This window comes from Lampetra fluviatilis, chromosome 10 (assembly GCF_964198595.1).
Source record: "Lampetra fluviatilis chromosome 10, kcLamFluv1.1, whole genome shotgun sequence".
NCBI lineage: Eukaryota > Metazoa > Chordata > Hyperoartia > Petromyzontiformes > Petromyzontidae > Lampetra > Lampetra fluviatilis.
Window position 1 is genome coordinate 1903483 of NC_136284.1, and position 20837 is coordinate 1924319.

The window sequence follows — 20837 nt, forward strand, 5'->3', positions numbered from 1 at the left end:
TAGGCTGTCGGGAATTGGGCTGTTACTCTGATGACAATCTTATTAACAGCTGACTTTTTAACGTGTGGCTCTGGCATTTGGCAGGAGGTTGAATTTAAACAATCAAGTTAACTTTACATTTGGTTGACATTGAATTAGCAGAGACTCATGTTATCTCCATGGTCCCAATCAGAAATGGACTTTAATTTTTAGCGCAATTGCAAGACTCTTAAATTAATGTTTATGAAATGGAGGGGAAAAACTGGATCTGGGAGAAAAAAAAAAATGCACAACCACAAAATGAACATGCACTCCAATTATCCAGGCGTCAGGGTCGGGATTGAACCCGTAACAACCTCTTAGAGATACCAGGCGAGGTAGTTAACATCGCCACTATGCGTCTTGGTAAAAGGAGAGCGGCGCAAATTCAAGCAGCCGCCATACAGCACGTTAACGTGTTCAGTGGACGGGACAGCCAGCGTGCTACTTTTTTTAGGTTAACTATTCAAAGATATTAAAAGTTGTGTATTCAACTATCAATGTAATGTATGTATCTAGCTAGTACATGTTTCCAGATATGAACGACTTTGCAGAGTCAAAACCCATCTGGTCTAACGACTGTCGGGAGGGTCCCGTCAAGTTTTCGGGGCAGGCTGGCCAAGGATTCAACTTGATGGTAATTGTCAAGTTTAGAAAATGTTTGACCACGAGACGCCACAATGGTCTACCTCTTGCAAATGGTCACAACCTTTAAAACGTCCACTATGAAGCAGACTGCAAATAATTACGGTTAAGACGCTTTTAGTTTGTCCTAATCAGGGTGGCTACTCCACCCTTAACGATGTGCAACCGAGTGGCAAACAGACTGCCACATCCGAGCCGTCGCGGACCAGAGAGTAAGCAGGGGGGGGGGGGGGGCAACCTCACAAGCACCGCAATCCCTTTCCTTGTTCAGATGCCGGCGACACCGCAGGCCCCGCAGTCGAGCCAGAAGTGCGCGTGGACTTCTTGGGCCTGGACCTGAGCCAGGGAGAGGCGACGGCGGGGCAGATCGCGCTGCTGGTGCTCGCGCTCGTCTTCCTGGTCGGCCTCATTGCCCTGGCAATCCTCTACTTCCGCAAGCCCAAAACCAAGAGCAAATCTCATATGTAGTGCAGGTCCTACCTCTGCTTTAAGATTTAATTTGGGGGAAATTCAAATTCTAGGCCTTATGGAGGAAGACTCACGATTTTCAGCATCCACTGCCATCCTTTAAAAACAACACTACCAAGTTTCACGTTAACAATGAGATGAATAAGCAATTTGAATGCCACGCCAACTTACAATCGATTTAAAAATCCAACATCATTAAAATAAACACTACTCCCTTTTGTTTAACTTGGCACTGCTCATTGGACCCAAAAACTACAACATTGGACTTCAGCGGCTGCAAACACGCCATCATGAACGAGCGCAACAGAAAATACCGGGAAACATTTTTACCATGTTTTAGGCAATTACTTTAAGGTTTGGCAACTTCTCTTCATAGTGTGGGAGCATTTGAAAAAAAATCTAAATGTAAATAAATTTTATAACATCCTTTAAAACGCAGTGGTCAGTGTTGTATTACCCGTGTTAGATCGCGCGTCGTTAAACTTGGTCACCACCCGACAGCCAATTAGTAAGGTTTGTTACGTAAACAAACATGCCAATTCGTTACTAGTACAGCACACCCATGTGGTTGCGTTGGAGTAAACCCACACCACAATTCCAGAGCTGTACGACGTTTTGCCCGTAATTAAACTTACATCAACTCTGGCTGCCTGATGGTTGTAATTTACTGGTATAATGTTATACCGTGAATTGTAAATAGTGGGTTTACTCTATAACATCGGGTGCTGTACGAGTAACGAATTGGCATGTGTTGTTTACGTAACCAACCTTAAAAATTGGCTGTGCCCAGGGGTTTAATGACACTTATATCTCTATGGCATCCAACCCCAAAAAATACCTCTTATGGATAATTGGTCACGAAAGCCTGCATGTTAAGAGTTAAACTTGCAAACCGACTGAAAGTCAGGAGGCCACAGGCGAGACACGAGGACACCACCAGCTGTGGTCAGAGCACCACAGGTGGGGGGGGGGGGGGCACAACTCGGTACGCCGTCAAATCCGTGGGCAAGTGAACAATCCAAACCAGATGTTTTGCATCGACCCTTTATTTTGCAAGACAAACAATGCACACCTTGTGTAAAGATTGTATCCATCTAAAAAAATAATCTGGAAATACAAGGGGACTAGGGGTTGCCTGCAAGTTGCTTCCAAACAGGAGGAGCAAACGACACGGAACTGGGCTCCTGCTTCAGACGACTTCCGTGGAGTCCTGCAACGAGACCGCAGGAGACAAATCAAGGTTATAGGCCGTGCGCGCGCGATTCAATAAGCAGACAGCCAACGACGCACGATGCCCATACAGCTTCAGACCTGGCCTTGTGCATTGGTGCTCGGGTCGCCGAGGCTCTCGCTGTGCCCATCTCCGATGAGCGACATCTCCTGTCCGGCGGTCTCCTTGGGCTCCGCGGTAAACGTGACTTCTGCCCGCTCGGGCGCGTGCCTGTGCAGACCACACGCGACCAGTTTAAAAACCCCACCAGAAGGCGTACATCCACATGTCTATAAAATGGTCACACTTTACCCTTGCACAAGGCAGGAGTAAAGAGTCCGTCCACAGCCAACGATTAATAAAGCTGTAAAGGGGCATTGCGCGAGCGGTTGTAGCGAGGTCGGACCCGAGCTGCAAACCTTTCTAGCCTCCTCCGGCGCCGTCTGCGGATCACGACCACCACCACCATGGCCAAGACGAGGACGCCGATGACCGTCGCGCAGCCAAGGGCCGCCTTCACACCGATCGCCTGCACCATGAAGAACTGGCAGTGTGGCCCACGGTAACCCCAGCGGCAGGTGCACGTGGGCAGGCCGTCGTCTTCCTCCTCGCACGAGCCGCGGCCGCTGCAGTAGTCGTCCGAGCAGGAAGGCATCACGAAAGGAGTCTCAGCATCGGTGGTCTCTCTGCTGCTAGAGGGTACTGATGTGCTGGGCTGTGGCGCCTCCGTGCTCGTTGCTGGAGTTGCTTTGGCGGTGGTTGTCAATGTAAGTTTGTCGTCATCGAGATCAGTGGGGCCGGTGGCATTAGCCGACGTGTTTGACGATTCCAGCAACGCCGCTTCAAATGCCCTCGGCTGTGAAGTAGTTGCCTCCGCTGGAGAGTTCACTTCTGACAAAAACGCATACAGTGTAGAATCATAATCTAAAAATTTCAGACCAGTGGTACCATTACTTTTACTGGAACCGTCACATGATTCAGAGTACATTGATTGTAGCCGTCCATAATCCGCGAGTACAGCAAGGAGAAACGAAAGTGGTGCAAGTACTCTGTGCACTGGCTGAAAACGTGGTATTTAAGGTTGCACGGTTGCAAGTCCTCCAATAAACCGCTCCCAATGACCGAGTCAAGTAGTGACAAAGCTTTTGACAAGCAATCTCATTGGTCAGCGATTAGGATTGCCACCCAAGTGATCTCGAACATATATTTGCAATTTCAAAACTAGGCAGCATGGGAATGCTTATTCCATGTAATTTTCTTAAAATGCCAATTCCTTTACAACCAACGCAATTTAGACTTTTTAAATACAGAAGTATTCGGCCATCTCTAGGACCAAGCATCAATGCACCTGGTCAGATTTTTTAAGCAAAGAGCATGGTTGATTAGGTATTTTTATAATTACAAGCAGCTATAAACAGCACTTTGCTTTGGCAAGTGACCATGCATTAATAACTTATTGGTAGCAGCACGGGCAACGCAGCAAAATAAAACTACCAGCAGTGGCCAGTCAGAAGCAAAGTCCAAAACCTCCACAAACCCCAGTGTGGGGGGGGGGGGGGGGCAGCAGCAGCTTCACGCACCAGATTGACACAGGGATGTATACGTAACGCGAGGGCATATTTCCCAAAGGGCCGCGTATTCAGCCGACCTTGTTCGCAGCCCTCCTCCTCGTCAGAGCCGTCGTCGCAATCGCGCACCGAGTCGCACCACAGCAGCGCCGGCACGCACCCGCCGTCCCCGCAGCGCCGCCGCTCGGGCTTGTCGCAGCGGCTCGGAGGCACGCACGCCGCAGAGCCGCTCGTCGTCCGCTCCACGGCCAGGGCCGGCGGGCAGGCGCACACCACCTCGCCGGGCCGCCGAACCAGGCACGCGTGCTCACAGCGGCTGTGCCGGCACGCGAGTCCGTCTGCACACACCGGGCAGAGGCGATGTAGTTCAGCGGTGGAATCCACACAGCTCCTGCCCCTTACCCCGAGAACGTTTGTATCGACGGCGCGAGACGAGGGCCCCAAACCTGTGGGGTGTGGCGTGCGCGACGCGGCCACGTCCACCACGCGCTGCCGCAGCTGGGCCCACGGCCGGTCTCCACCTTCACGCCACAACTCGCTCGACCCTAAAAACACGCACAAGCAGGTCGCCACCAAAAAAGCTTCGTGACAAAATCGCACACGCTTGCGCGTTGTGGTTCACATACTGGCAAGTGTCGCTATTGCGTGATATAGCGATTACTTGTTCAGTTGTCAAACTCCTTTTCTGGTAAATAGGCTTTGTCATACAGTACAATAACGATACTAATATTTTACATTGTTCCGCAGCACACCGGAGGAAAGCCAGCACAGGGCTCTCACGGGTAGGGTTGGTTTCCACTTACTAGTCTCCCATGTTAACCCCTTTCCAATGATGTACACATCCGAACAGAAACAGAAGACAAACGCAAATAAACTCTCGGTACCGAGGCTCCCACAAGAACCATGCAGCACAGTTTGGCGCAAGCTATCGGAGTGCAGTCGGGTTTGCTTCCAGTTCTCTGCAGAGTGCAAGTCTCTAAAAACGATGCTTGGTCTCTAAATGAAATAAACGTTTAACCGCTTGCACGTTCAAAGGTTCAGCGGTGAACGGGACCTACCCTGCCACTTGCAGTGATCTCAAAGGGAATCGGTAAAGCCAGAAAAGAAAAGTCATAGGCTGGCCTCCGGGGCATCCAAATCCAAGCAGGGATAATTGTCATGCCACGTGAGTGGCTCGGTTTTTGTAGTGGCAAAATAAACGCTGCACCCCCCCCACTCACGCTGTGCCAGTCTGGCTCTGTTGTATTGCACAGTCTACATCCAGCAGCGGTTCATAGCCGTGGATGCAGCTCATGCCGCCACCGTTCACTTACGGTTATTATTCACCACCCAAAAGAGGGCACCATCCACCACAGCGAGGCCTGCAATGCGGGAGAGCCCACGATGGAGGATCTTGTGATCGCTGCCATCCAGCTTTACCGACTGGATCATTCCCAGCGCTGTGGAGCACAAAAACGCAGATTTGCTCCATGGCACGAACACATTACTTGCATCTCACGCTGAATGTGCACATCTCCTCAGAAGCCGCTCTGTGAAATGTGGCTACCAAAAAGTATGAGAGACCGCCTGGGAAAAGCAAGATGCTGTGCTTGGGATGCAAGTTGGCCTTACACGTACAATATTTTTTACAGAATTTATGGAAGGTGAATTAATAGTCTAAAATGCAACCACATTGAGAACCTACAGAGTGTGGTCATGTTTTGGGAGGCAGTTACAAGCAGAGGAGAGATCAAGTGAACAAGCCTAGCTATTCTTTCCTAAAAAGGACTTATGTACTCTACACATAAAATATACAAGCAGCAAACCATCCAAGTAATGGTCTCGCCTTCATCAGCCCACAGGAGGAGGGACTGGTTGGTGTCCATGACCAGGCTGTCCGGACGAGCCACCCCCTCGAAAGAAATGAGGATCCTTCGCTCGGTGCCGTCCATGCGGGAGCACTCAATCCACGCTCCGCCGCCGCCTGCTCCCGCCTGGCCCCAGTCTGACAGGCACATGGCGCCGCTGCTCGGGCCGAGCGCCAGAGAGGCAGGCCACTGCAGGCCGCCGGAGAGCACCACGATGGCGTGCGTCGACAGCGCGTCGAGGCGCGTCGCCTCGACGGTGGGGCGGTCCGCGCTCAGCCAGTAGATGTTCTCCCCAGACCAGTCCACGGCCACGTCGCGCACGGCCTGCACTGCACGGGATGCAGCACGCGGGGAGGACGTTCGTGCCGGTTTGGCGCAGTAGCGTGGGGGTGTTGGCAAAGCAGTCAGATTGGAAAAAGGTGGCGAGGCTGAATGTTTGTGCGGTTTAAAATAAAGAGGCTGACAAAGATGCACTACCCAGCCAGATTGAGTTTGTTTGACCAGGAAAGTATCATTAAAAAAAAATATTAGGGATCCGACTTGCCAAATGGGCGAAACGCAATAAGCAAACAAAGCAGAAAAACCATTAGTAGAAACTGATAAATGTGCACGAACAAATCAAGTCGGCATGTGGCCAAAACCTATCCAAGTTCATAATTAAGTCGACACATTTTAATAATTGAGCGATTAGTGCACGAGCGTAAACGTGCAAGGCCGCACGTGTCACGTTATAAGTGGGCGCAGGATGTGGGCGCCCTCTCCCTCAGCATTACCCATCACAAGCGATTCAAGGGCAGAGTCGTTCCCGCTGATACGATCGAACGGCACCACACGTGCCCGGCCAGACGAGGTGGCGTCTTCCGAGGCGTAGAAGAGCTTGCGGTCGGCGCGAGAGTAGGCGACGCGTGCAATCCCACTCAGCTCATGCTCCATGCCGAGTCGTTGCATGTGTGGAGTCTTAGTCCCGTGATCTTCTCGCGACTCCACGAACACCTGGCAATGCCGTGTGAGAGGGGCAGCTCGAAGAGATATTTTTTTGGCGATAGCCAATTGAAACAATTGAGCCATTACTTCCGATTTCCAGGTCCGAAACAGCAGTAGACATCTAGGTTCAACCATTGTATTAGTTGCTTTGCAGAAATTCAAAAGAATGGTCTTTTCAGAGTCACGATTTGAATGTTCGTCAGGCTTCTACGGCTTTGGTCAAACGAGCGCATATACCACGTGTGCAAATAGCAAACAGGGTCACATGGACAACTGAAGTCCTTGCCGGCAAATTGTAACTTTCGCTTTTCCCGATTGTGTTTGCAACATCACGGCACGACGTTCCACCCGGGTCCCAGTCGGACACGCGAGCCGCAAAAACTCGCCTGTGTGACGGCGGTGAGCGAGACGAGCAGCACGAAGTGGAGCGCCCCCGTGGGCTCGCACGTGCAGCCGTCGCTGCCCAGCCGCGTGCTTAGGGGACAGGCGCAGGCGGCGGTGGCGCCGGCTCCCAACACGCAGCGGTGAGAGCAGCAGGCAGAGATGCACGGGTTGGGGTGTTCTGGCTGTAGCAGCGGGTGCAACGCCTGTGAAACACGGAGACGTTGTCACGAGGGCGAAGGAACAAGAACTCGTCTACTAGATCAGCATTTTATGTCAACGTTAATGCATGTGGACAGTGTTAGAGGACCAAGTACAAAAGCACTCCCCCTCCAGTGAAGGGCCCTTCTGCCAGCCGTGGCACGAGCAACCAATTGCAGGGCCGGACTGTTTCCGTGCCTTTTTGAAGCAGCAATTCCATACTTGACATTGCAAGGAAATTAAAACAAATTGGCCAACATCTTTACTTCGGGAAATTATATTGTTATGGTTTTACAAATTTTAAAATCCTTAGTTTAAAAGGTTTAGCCACTGGTGAATGGACTGAGACCATCAGAGGTCGATTACGGATGATATTGAACGACACTTCAATACACCGGTCTGTATGCAATAGTGAAGGGAAGTAGTAACAACATTGAAGGACACCAGTAGCGTAGTGGCTTTTTTGCTGCACTGCCCACGTAGCCCCCACCTGTTCAGCAAGGCCATCACTCAAGCTAGGCTCAACCCAGCTCATCTTCCAAGAACTGAGATCGATGCAGCGCGAGGGGGTGGGATTTCATAAGCTATTGACAATGGACCAATAAAAACCCCACCGAAGTGAACGAAATGCAAGAGCAAAACAGAATTCAAGGGACCCTGAGTGCTTGGATGTTGTGCTGGCGGCTGAACAGGGTGGCACGGCCACGGCCCGTGCGCTTGTTGGCCTTCTCCAGCTTCCCAGCGCCGAGACTCGACCAGTAGAGCTCATCCTCGAACAGGGCCAGCGAGAAGGGGTTGTGCACGTCAGCCGTCGCCACAACCTGCATGGTGGGTAGACAAGGACACGGGGTCACGGTTGTTACACCCCTTGGGCTCAGGTCGTGGCTCCTTCATATCCATCCAGTGCTACAAAACATCAGGCGTTTCTTCTGATCGTGCTGCTAGTCATTTTTCCCGTGCACAGATGTGGCATAAAGTACTTGGGGGCTACCTACTTTGATGATCTGGTCTAACCTTTTTAGCACCGTACTTGGCAAAGCAGGGGGAAGGACAAACCAAACAAAACGTTTTCTAATTAAATTCCTTTTCAATCTATAAGCCTACAAATAGTTTCCATCAAATCTTAAAGCACTTAAAAACGTGTATTTTTGTAGCTTATAATGCATGTTTTTATATACGTGATTTTCGAGGCCATCGTTTAAAATGACAATTCAATTATTGTTTAAGGCCGCAGCGCTATCGCCAAACGCGTCTATTTTATTTTACATGCAGATCGTCCGAAGCAGACACGAATTGCGATGCAGATCGAGGTCAAGCAAAAGGCGACAGCGCCGGCCGCGGTTTTGGCACGGCGCATCCACCCGGCCCACGCGAGACGCACCATGCGGCGCGAGCCGTCCAGGTTGCAGCACTCGATGCTGTCGAGCTTGGCGTCGATCCAGTAGAGGCGGCGGGACGGGAGGTCGAGCGCCAGCGCGTTGGGCCAGCCGAGCCCGTCGGCCAGCAGCACCTTGTGGCCGGCCCCATCCATGCCCGCGCGCGAGATGCACGGCGACTCCCCCCACTCGCTCCAGTACACGAGCCTGCGGTCACAGACCGCGTGCACCACATCGCTAGCGACGGCCACCAGACTCCGTGGCGGGGCCAAGTTAGATGCACAAGCACCGTGAATAAATCGCACGCCTAATTGGAAACTCATTTCTTTATAACCGCCACTTGAGTTTGTGGCTCCCCCCCCCCGCACCCCTGAATAGCATAGTGGACTATGTCCGGTGTGGGAGAAGGTCGTACGTGAGAAACTGCAGAGCTTGGTTGTAGGGGGAGGGATTTGGCACATTGCTCACTTGTCTGGTTTATTACACCTTTGAAGGCACTTAACGGGCAGCACATGACACGTGACATTATTATTACTACGGTCAAGTCCTTTTGGCCAATGGATCCCCCCCCCCCCCCCAAACTCTCGTTGAATGTTTAACAGGCCGATGTCACAGCAGCCAGTTGGGTGCAGTAATTTCTGGCCAGTGGTCCAGCACAGCCTGGAACGAGCCATGCCAGCAAACCAACGGGAGCTGCATGTGGACGCGTGCAGGTGCCACTTGCCCATCGGTCGCCTGCAGCACCAGTGACCGAGGGTCGTCCACGTCGGCACCCACGATCACCACGCGGGCCGCCACCTCATTTGCGGTCTGAGCCTCCAGAGGAGCTGCCATTATGCAGTGGGACTCCGAATCTATCCAGTAAATGTTCCGAGCGACCCAGTCCACGGCAATGGCTTCGGCGGCGATACCTGCCATGGCGATTCAGGCAAAGTGACGTTTGACGAGAGCTAGTGTAATACGAACCATTGCAAGAGGGAGGCAAGTGGTGGGGAATTTAAATTTGTGGGATGAGGATTAAGCCATATTATTAATAACTCTAAGAGCGACCAGATTTTGGCCAAATATCCCAAAATGCAGGACTCCTAAAAACGATGTACGCAGTGAAGATGTCCGAAGTTGCAGGCACAGCCCTTAGCGGCAGTCCACTCCTGGAGGAGGGCCTCCCTTGTGCCACGCAGGTAACGGGGGCTGCACATTCGACGACGCTTCACCACGCTGGTTAGTGCTAGTAGCCGGCAGGCTGCAGGGGCGTATGGAGCACGGTATAAAAGTCGATGTTGCACAACTGCAATGCCGATACAGCAGCCTCCATCACAAACTATTAGCTTCCTAGCTCGAGGAGTGCCGTGGCGAGATGTTAATTACCTTGCTTGGAATACACGAGGGAGGTGGTGGGTTCGATCAGCCCGGGATGCCTGTGTATTTGGAGTTTACATGCTCTGTAGTCGCGTGGATTCGTCTCTGGGTTGTCTGGTTTTTCCACTATTTAGAAACATGCGTCTCGAGTATTTGGCTGCTTTAAATTTCTAGATAAGCAACTTGAGCTATCACTTGTGGCCAGGTTACTGCTGAATAACTATATAGGTCAGTGGGCTTTACTTAGTAAATTAGATCAGACGAGATTAGACAATCCAAGCAATTCAGTCGAAGGTTTGAATAAATGGCACTGTTATTGACAATTCACACGAGGGACTTTGCAGATCCATCTGAAAGCACATTTAGGCACCACTTCACCTGTATACAACGTTCCATTCTCGGTGCCGTTGACGAGCGCCCACGAGATGCACTTGCCCTGCCACTCGTACCAGTACATCCTGCCGCTCGGGCGGTCAAAATCCAGCGACAACGCCGACGGGGCCAGCCCCACGAGCACCACCTGGTCGCCGGTCGTCAAGCCAACAGCCGTCACGACGTCCAGCGACGTGTACACCAATATGGCCTCGGGCTCTGGGTGGCGTGGGGGATGTCAGGACATGCACCAGGAAGTAATGGCAGGTGCACGCAGGTAACAAGCAGTGACCTGCCGGTTGCATCAGATTGCTTCTTGGGAGCCTCAAGACTCTGCGAGGGGTGGGTTTGCGTCACCAAACAATTACATCACTGACCAGTTATGGGAACACCGTATTAATCTGAATTACCCTCCCCCACTCATCGGTGATATGGCCAAGTTAGGAGAGCAAGAGTCCATTACTTTACACAGTTCACCATGTCCAAAATGTACATTTCACAACAGGTGTAGAAATCTAATGACGTCGTAGCCACACTAGGGGGCAGCATTCACACCGCCCATCTCGGGTCAGACAGTCACCACATGACACATTTGTTTTTAGTCAGAGCTGGATTCTGAGGACTCTGGTCAAACCCAGCCTCTCGCACGGAAACACCCAGCCCACCCCTCTACAGGGGGCAGCTGGTGGGAGTGGGGGGGGGCAGTTGTACAACTCTAAAAGTCAATGTGCCAAGGGGGAATCTTCCAAAACACAAGCGCATGCTTCGCAGCCACACTTTCTCTTCATCATAACCTCTGTAAATTCATGACTCCACCCCGACCCACAGATACAAGTTCCTGCTCCCGAGGGAGGCGCACGCACCTGTAGCCTTGCACGTGCCATTGGACGCCAGCGCGTATCCGTCGCTGCATGCACAGCTGAAGTTGCCCTCGCTGTTGAGGCAGCGCTGGGCGCAGGGCGGCACAGCCAGATCCACGCACTCATCCCGGTCCACACAACTCCGTCCACTCTCCCCGAGCTTGAACCCACTTGGGCAAACGCACACCTGCACACCACGAGTGGCACAGATGGGCGCGCAAGGGTCTGCATTTTTTAGATTGCTTAAACGCAACTCTAAACACCTTGCATTAATCTTAATTTTAGAACTTTCGTGACTGCAGGAATTATTATTTGGTTCTTTCGGTTAAGTCACGTCTAAAGATAAAATAATAAATTAAATAATAGAATACGACGTTTCGATTGCAACACAAGCAATCATCATCAGGTATAATTAAATAGCGACATAATATCTAACCAGAAAACTATAGACAGACATATTAGCAGACATATCACCAAGATACATACATAGCGAGAGCAACACAGGTAACAGAGAGGGGTGATCGACTCTGTGGGGTGGCCTTAAATAGACAGAGGGGGGGGGCGGAGGCAGAGAGAGGGAGGGGGGTTAGAGAAAAAAAAAATTTGCATATCAATGAGTGGTCAACAAAACGTGGTGCTGCAAGTACGATGGCACGGCAAGCAAGCCTGAAAATCAGGAGAAAGACACTACAATTAAATAACCTAGCAACATATCGAAATGTAATGTAATACAACACAGAGGGTCGGTCAACACACAATTAACGCATAGCCTGGTTGATTACGTATTTCAAAAATTGCTAAGTTAGAATTTAAGTGTGAACATTCTAAAGAGGACACAGGCAGAGAAAACAAGTCGCCAGAGAGAGAGAAAAAAGATAAGCTTAAAACTTCCCCGTAGAAGTGGTTGAATCTTAATTTTAGAACTTTCGTGACTGCAGGAATTATTATTTGGTTCTTTCGGTTAAGTCACGTCTAAAGATAAAATAATAAATTAAATAATAATTAAATAACCTTGCATTAAAACGCATCGTCCGAACCATTCAAAATTGCCCAACTGCAGTCTATCCAAGGGGAACCTTCAGTGGCAGCGATCCCCGATACACAACGCCAATGACGCGAGGGGGGTCCCCGTCAAGTAGTTTTAGCTTTTCAAGTTTGTGTATTCTTATTTGTGCGCATCGTCTATATTGCATTGTTTTTGAAGGCTGCGCTTTGGTCTGCAAATCGCTTGCCGAAAAACCATCGCAAACACCCATTTGTTGTTCTGGCTCTTTTTGGAGAAGCATCGCATCATGGGAAGGGCAGTTGAAGTAAAAATTAAGAGCAAAAAACCGCATTTCCCAGGAGCAGCAGCACAACACAAGGGGGGGCCCTTTGGCATAACACGGCGTACAGGAAGTCCGAGGAGGGGCGTGGAGGTGGGAGTAGTGTGGTGCTGGAGCACTCACGGGGCCCACAGGGGTGGCGTGGCACCGGTGCGAGCAGTGGAGCTCCCCGCACGCGTCGGCCGCCACGCCACAACGCTCGCCTTCGTCGGAGCCATCGCCGCAGTCTTCCTCCCCATTGCAGACAGAAGCCCAGGCAGCGCAGCCACCGTCCGCGCACGGGAACTCCGATAGCCGGCACCAGTCGGGGCCCAATCCCACAGAAGCATCTGGGGGGGGGGGGGGGGGGGGGGGGGGGGGGGGGGGGGGGGGGGGGGGGGGGGGGAACAGGACCCATCACGGCCGGTGCAGTCGGAGAGTCCACGATGCCCACGCACATGACCCAGCTACTCCTTTCAGAGCGCATCGTTCGTTGTCTCGTCCTTGGCAGTGCACATTCACATCGCCTTTGTCAATTCACTGCCAAGGTTTTCGGTGCTGTACACATCGTAGGGGTTGTCATGGCTTGCTTGTCGATCAAGGGTCAAGGTGGTAAACACGAGGGATCATAGAAGCACAGCACAATTATTTTGCCGCACCACCCGCCAATCATTGTGTAACCGACTCGCAGCTGCAAGACTGCCCACGGCGATCACCCAAGCCAATCATTAGCCAGGCTCAAGCCCACGTGCCTGGAGCCATGACAAAATTGGCAACATTCAAAGACAAATGCTCAAAGCCTCTTTGCGATCAGCGCTGGCACAGGTTCACAGAGGACCGCGATTCTGATGGAATGAGAGGGGTGTGCGATGGTTCACGTGCAAACCCACAAGGCGCGGCTCCTCACCACACGCGCGCTCGTCGCTGTGGTCAGGGCAGTCCGCCTCCCCATCGCACCTCCAGGACAGCGGCACGCACCGTTTGCGGTTCTCACACAGCCACTCTGTGGGGCGACATGTCCGCCCCACGTCCCCGCACTCCTGCTCGCCACGAGTGTAACAATGTAAAAACCACTTCTAGTCTTAAACAGCGGTGGTATTGGGAACAAACTAAGAGGAAAGTCAATGCAGAGTGGACGCAATTTAGACGCCAGGGAGTGTAGGCAAAGATCCCCCAGCATCGGCTTAGACTTGGGGCAACTGCTGTTAGAGCACCTACGAAGGCCGGAACGGCGGTGGGTAGCCAGCACCACGCCCAGCCACTCTTATCCCGTTCCGAGCAGGAACGTGTTTACACCGCACTAGGTACTCGATGGAGGCCAAGTCAACCTAGCGGAGGCCCAGGACATGCCCAGATAATTGTCATTTGTTGGCCGCGAGTAAGAATTTAACGCGAGTCGCCGGGTCCGTAGCAGAGCTCGCCAACCGCTACCCATATGACACACAGGGTTAGAATACAAGTTGAGGGCTCCACTTTAAGCACTTAAGCACATCACTTAATAAACAGTTGTGCGGGTGGTGCTGGCACAAGGCTTGGTGGTGGTGCGTTAGACGTTACCAACACGGCGACTGCAGTTGGATAGGAGGAAAAGGAGGGGGGGGGGGGGGGGGGGGGGGGAGTCCGAGAATGCGCCTGCATTTTAGCACCAGGCACAGGTTTGGGCCAAATCATAAATTGACAACCGACAAGTCGTTTCTTGGGAGGTACAGCGGTCAAAACTTGCCTCCTCGTCACTGGCGTCGGCGCAGTCGGTCCTGCCGTCACACCACGAGGCCAGGGACACGCACTCGGGTCCCGTCCCGCCGCACGGACGCTTCCCCTGGGCGCACCCCTTAGGGCCCGGCGTCAGCATCGCGGGGGGGCAGTCGCCCTCGTCGGACGCGTCTTGACAGTGGCGCTCCCCGTCGCAGCGCTGGATCTCGTGCACGCACTCCCCGCTCGAGCACGCGAAGTCCGCCACGCCGCACTGCCCGCGCGAGACAGCGTGGTCCCCACCGTGGTCCGGCGAGGTCTTCGGGCCCCCTGTACAGACGGGCACACGCAACCAGTCATGGCCCCGGATCAGAAGCTCCTCAAGCCACAAAGTTCATTCGCCCGATACACACCAAATGGCTCCACGGTCTACCTGCCATGAGCTCACGGGCCAATGCAAATAGCGCGTCAAATCCACGTGTATCCCAGATGCCTCCGTTATTCCATTTTAATCCTCTAGGGTCTATGCCATCTCATCATATGGGTCATCTTGTTTTACGGTCTACACAACCTTTCAGGGAGCAACGCCTAGTCGCTCCACTACCAACCACGTATCTTCAGCTTTCCCTTGATCGTCTGGTAGGCAAAGAGGTCGTGGGTTCGATCCCCCTGACATCTATATTTGAAGAGTGCATGTTCTCTCCAAATGCGTTTAAGACTATCTTGGCTGCTGGAAATTTGTACACAAGCCACGTCGTTGAGCTATTATGCGATGGCCAGGTTGCTTCTGAAAGAGCTACACAGCGCTCGGGTGGGCTTCAACTGGTAAAATAAAAAAGTGTGTGCAGGGTTAATTTAGTCGGCCAAAAATAATTAATGTCGTGGTGCATTTGTAAAAAAAAAGCACGCAGTTCCCGTTGGCTGCGGACAATCCCGCGCCTCCGCCTCGCGTTCACCGCAGGCAGCCCCCTCGTCAGTCCCGTCCCGGCAGTCGACGACGCCGTCGCAGAGCCCCTCCGGCGGCACGCACGTCTCGCCGTCGTCGCACCGCAGCTCGCAGCGGCCCTCGGCGCCGTCGCGGGCGCCGCAGCCGCGTTCGTCAGAGCCGTCGCCACAATGCGGGATGCTGTCGCAGCGCCTTCGCGCGGCCACGCACTCGTCCCCGGACGCACAGCGGAACAGTGCCGCGTCTGCGCGGGGCGAAGAGACGAGAGAACACAATCAGGGCGAGGCGTGATCAGAATGTGTCCGTGCGAGGCGGAGCGCTCGGCGGCGACTTCACCCACGGCACGAAGAACCGGGATGGCAGGATGAGGAGTTGTACAATTCTCTTACAAAACGTTAAGCAATCAAGGTCTCATTGAACCATCAACGCTTTCGCACATTTTCCCCCACATTAATTTAACGCTTCGATTCTTCTGCCACATTGACGCAAATATTTTAATATCATGGGACCGATTATAGCCGAAAACACGTGTTGTCCAGTAATTCGGGGGGGGGGGGGGGGGGCATTGGCAATCGGTGGTACTCAGATTCGTCGAATTGTGTACAGCCACCATGCAGGTAGTTCGATTAACACGATAGATGCGGGTCTTGAAAATCTTCGTCCACGGTGGAAGCATGTTACTCTTAACGATAATTTACCATTTTGTAAATAAAGGGGCGTGGCGTTGCATGCCGCCAACTAGTCAGCTGTACGATTGCGCACTAAGGACGGTTTAGGTTGATGCATTGTTGCCTCATGCACACCAGGCGAGGTAGTTCACATCAAGCCATCGGTGGCGCCAGACCTAGGAGATGTCCCAGCACCGGCCCATATATTCGTCAAGTGGCATTGGTCGTGGCGAACGAGACGCGAAACTCGGGGCCACGGGATTCGTAGCCGTAGGGCGCCAAATCACCACACGACCGATCCATCCCAAAAAAACCCCAAGCATTGTCGCGCCATCAGCATTGTGAGCGCAGCAGCAGCAGCGACAAGAGCGGCGGTAGCAGCGCCACGTGGAGGCGGCGACGTACCGGACTCGGCGCAGGTGCGCGCGCACAGCGCCGTCTCGTCCGAACCGTCCGCGCAGTCCCGCACCCCGTCGCAAACGTCGCCGTTTCGCACGCAGCCAGCGCCGTCTGCGCAAGCCACGTGGAAGGCTTTGCACCCTGCGGAACGCGCGCGCGCATGCGTCGTGTAATTTTGCATTATAAAAAGGGTCGCGCTCGTTCACACACAAACCACAATACCTTGCCGATCTCAAGGAGCATGAACAATCACGCAAACGGCGGTCATCCTCGCAGCAGCGGCTTTCGGCTAACCGCATCAGGCGCCTTTAGATGCCCTTTCGTTTGGAACGCTCTTCCTTCAGATATCAGGAAGCCACTAGAGCCTTGCACTTAAAATCTCGGTTAAAAGATAATTTCTTTAGCACTTTGTGCGTTTAGTTTGCAGTCGTCTCCCCGCACCTCAGATTAACAGGGTTAGCTACGTAAGGTGCGAAAGAATTTCACACGCACACACGACTGGCACATGTAGCAACACCAAGCACATCAACCCATCCTCCATCCATGCCGACAGCCTCACAACTTCGCCCCCCAGGTCTCCTTACCGCATCCCACCTCGTCGCTGTCGTCACGGCAATCGCTGGAGCCATCACAGCGCCAGGACTTGGGCACGCAGTGGCCGCTGGCGCACATGAAGTGGTAATCCGCGTTGCACGCCGCCTCGGACGGAACGGCTTTAGCGAGGAGAGGGGAGGAGGCTCATAGATGGACGAGTTGGGGGGGGGGGGAAACAACGCCCGTGTTCCATGAATATTTCAAAGGTCACGAGTAGCAGGACGTATCAGGAGCTTTCCAACAACGACTCGTTACCGGAGCCCCCCGATAAACAAAACAAAAATTCTCGCATTTTGCCGACTCGAGTCCAAGAGACATTGACCAACTCGCACAAGACGACGCTCAGTGGGATACACGCATGGCCTCGTCTCGAATACGTAGCCAGAGAAAACGCCACGTGATATCACACGGCATGTAAAATGCGATGACTGTCAGCTCAAAATAAGTTTAGCGGAATCTTCAACAGCAATGATCTCTGCGCCCGTATCAAGCTTAGTAGACCCCCACCGCCCCCATTACGTTTATAACATTTCCAAAACGTTGCCACAGGCGCTCCATGCAAAAGCGTAACGATTTCCGGCAATAATTGCCCCACAATTAACGCGCAACGCCTCACTTCCTGCGCATGTTCTGCCCGTGGCGACGATGGCCAGAGCACAGACTCCACTCTCCGCGGTCCATGGTTGGATCCCTCCCCTGGTGGACCCCTCCCCTGGTGGACCCTTTAGTGAAATCATCATCCCCCCCCCCCCCCCCAATCGTCTCGTACCCAGAAGCTGCATGCGCACGGGTGCCAACAGGAGTGCCCACATCAGGACGGCGGCGCCGATCTGTGTCCACATTCTCGTGACGGCGCTGCTTCGATGCTACCGCGCGAGAACCCAAACTACATTCGGTGGAGGCTCCCCTCTCCCGCGACTTAAATAAGCGTGCCTCGCACCCCACCCCCCTCCACCACAGCCGCGATCACAACGATGAGGAGTGTCCTGTTCAATCAGCCAATTCAGGAGACGATGGGAATCACCTGCGCTGATTCACAAAGGCCCTGTTCGTCTGTGCTGACGGGTAACTAAGCGGGAGGGAAAGAGTGGGATCACAGGGGGTGTAGATGGGATCAGCTGGGGGAATGCGTTTTCTCACGTGATACAGGTTTCATTGGGTGTTTCGTACCTTGGTTCTCTTTACTTTCGTTAGTAAAGTTAATCAAATCCTGGTGCTGTGCGGTGTTCAGTCAGCTGACCTCGTCGTCCGATATTTTAGTGCAACGTATTCAATTGTGATTACTATGAGCCACGGTGTTGTCCACTGCTGGATACTACATGCATCTCCACAATTCCGCCATTCCTCGTGTCCATTCGTTGCCCGCAATCCACCTCATTCCTGCGCTTGAGCTGATCTTAGCGCTCCATCTCCCCAGTGGGTCGTCCTCTCGGACTCGCCCTTTTCTTTTCGCTCCCAAAGACAAGAACGTCGGCATTGAGAGCAAATAGAAATTATAGAGGAATTGCATCTCGTGGCAAGCGCGCGTCAACGCACGCACGCACTCACGCACGTGGCTGTGATTGCACATTGAGCATGCGTGGCCGCGCACTGATGCTCTTCAATCCCCCTCCCCCCTAATGAAAGTATCGCACAATGAATGAGAAGTGGGGGCTTCTCGCGGAGACGCAATCTCCAAGCTCGCGACAGTGACGTCTCATTACGAACGGCTAAGCAAGTAACGATGCACCGATAGATCAATTTGAAATATATTGCTCTGCTCAATAAGACGACATTGAGTCTATTTTACGTATTTATACTGGTAGGAACCTCCTGGTTACACCAGCCCACAGGGGATTATTATGTCCGTCCGTCGTGCATGGAGAGGCTGGGTGGAGAGGGAGGGGCTGGGTGGGGAGGGGAGGATGGGGAGGGGCTGGGTGGGGAGGGTGGGGAGGGGCTGGGTGGAGAGGGTGGGGCGGGGAAGGGTAGGGCTGGGTGGGGAGGGGGAGGGTGGGGCTGGGTGGGGGTGGGAGGGGTGGGGCTGTGTGGGAGGGGTGGGGCTGGGTGGGGAGGGGCTGGTCACCCCGTGGTGCCCTTATAACACATTCCTGCGGAGGGAGCTGGTAGGAACGTGGGGTTGCTCGGTCAATGGCCAGGGTCAACGGCGGCGTGGTGTATTCCGCAAATACTGTACTCCCGACTGTGAAGGCGGGCACAAGCCGGCGTGAGTAGGTTAAACGTTGAGTTTTATAAGGGCACCACGGTGTAACCAGCCCCTCCCCACCCAGCCCCACCCCTCCCAGCCCCCACCCCACCCTCCCCACCCAGCCCCTGCCCACCCTCCCCTCCCCACCCAGCCCCTCCCTCCCCACCCAGCCCCTCCCTGCACGACGGACAGACACAATAATCCCCTGTGGGCTGGTGGAACCAGGAGGTTCCTACCAGTAAAACTCAACGTTTAACCTATTTGCGGAATGCACCACGCCGCCGTTGACCCTGGCTATTGACCGAGAAACCCAACGTTCCTACCAGCTCCCTCCGCAGGAATGTGTTTTGTAGTAATTTGCTTACATTTCCTATACTTTGCACTCATATTGTTTGACTCGCCCCTACTGAACATCTGTGAAAAAGAGCTTCACAGCTCATCTGATTTCTCCAGGATAAATAAAGATTCAGATTCTCAGTCACGGGTGTAACAATCTATTATTTACAAATGGTACGCTACCTTTGATCACGAAAAGTGGTCAACTATTTTATGAACAATCATAATAAGAATACAATATTTTTGCCGTCTCTCTTTGCCAGCTTCCCCTCGTCCGTCGAGGCGTCTCCAGGATTCTCCTTCATTGTCACGGTCTCCACCGCCACCGTGGGACACCCTCTCTCTTTCTCTCTCGCCCTCGGCTGCACGCAGTGCAGGATGAAGCTAGTGCGGGGCCTGTAGCATATGTTGTAAAGGGACACTAAATAAAAAAAACACACGTAAATATGAAAACACAAATGTTTAACTGGCATAGTAAAGTAATTGTATTTTTTCATTTGGTATACAGCCAGATAATTAGAGGCCGACCGAAACTGAATTTCTGGTTTCGGCCGAAACCGAAAGTAAAAAAAATGACTTTCGGCCGAAACCGAAAGTAAACCGCAAGTTAAAAATTGACTTTCGGCCGAAACCGAATTTCGTCGGCCTCTACAGATAATACGACAAATCGTTAACCTTAACCACCCAGTCGTTCATAAACGTTAAAGGCAGTATAATACTATAGTAACAGAGCAAGTGCAGAATCACTAAACCGGAATTGATAGCTTGAAAGCATTTAGCTACTTTTTCTTTCTATGAAGATAATTCGGCACTGGCTGCACGTGGACGCTTGTGGCCGTGCTCGACTCGTGTGACGTCATCACACAATGTGAAAATAAAAGTTCCACGAAAGTTCACTTGAGGGATTTCAAACTCTGGTTGCCCGCGTTTGGGACGGCCAAGCCACAACTTGCTACACCGCGTAGCCTCCTCGGTGAATATCATGAATTACGATTATAATTGTATATAATGATTGAAAACTAATTTCTTTAGAGCTGATCTCGTTAAGGAGCATAAACCACCATCAGGCGAGCTCCGGGTCATCCTCGCAGCAGCAGCGACTTTTGGCTGCTGGCCATCGAACGAAGACGGAGGTCACCGCTTCTGCGGCCGTCTGGAACGCTCTTCCTTCCGATGTCAGGGAGCCACTCGGAGCGATGCACTTTTAAATGTAGTTTGAAAAGTATTTATTTACAACTGCTTTTGTGTGTTTAGTTTGTTGTCCTTCCCCCGCAACTCCATCATCATCATCATCAGACGTTCACAAAATCTCTGCTCTCCGAAGCGTGTGTCATTTTTGTTGGTATATTTTCCCCCGCATCTCCGATTAGCATCGTTGGCTATGTACGGTGTGAAAGAAGTTCAACATACATACAATGTTC

At 52.6% G+C, this 20837-nt stretch overlaps 2 protein-coding genes across 2 annotated transcripts in view; one reads left to right on the plus strand and one right to left on the minus strand.

Moving 5' to 3' along the window:
- Positions 1-1603, plus strand: part of LOC144934410 (angiotensin-converting enzyme-like) — a 35959-nt gene extending 34356 nt beyond the window's left edge. The window contains exon 25 of the mRNA XM_078860141.1: positions 935-1603. Coding sequence (XP_078716267.1) covers positions 935-1131 — 197 coding nt within the window. The 3' untranslated portion in view covers positions 1132-1603. The remainder of the gene's footprint in view (positions 1-934) is intronic.
- A 553-nt stretch (positions 1604-2156) lies between these two features.
- Positions 2157-17734, minus strand: LOC144934361 (vitellogenin receptor Yl-like). The gene is made up of 21 exons (XM_078860045.1): positions 17662-17734; positions 16883-17035; positions 16305-16439; positions 15242-15475; positions 14317-14615; positions 13501-13633; positions 12738-12943; positions 11293-11476; positions 10436-10648; positions 9423-9609; positions 8704-8905; positions 7979-8143; positions 7127-7327; positions 6530-6749; positions 5735-6085; positions 5223-5348; positions 4356-4454; positions 3990-4247; positions 2761-3232; positions 2443-2572; positions 2157-2341 (listed from the first exon to the last, which is right to left on the minus strand). The coding sequence occupies exons 1-21, from the start codon at positions 17732-17734 to the stop codon at positions 2321-2323; spliced, it is 4062 nt and encodes a 1353-aa protein (XP_078716171.1). The 3' UTR covers positions 2157-2320.
- Positions 17735-20837: the final 3103 nt, after the last annotated feature.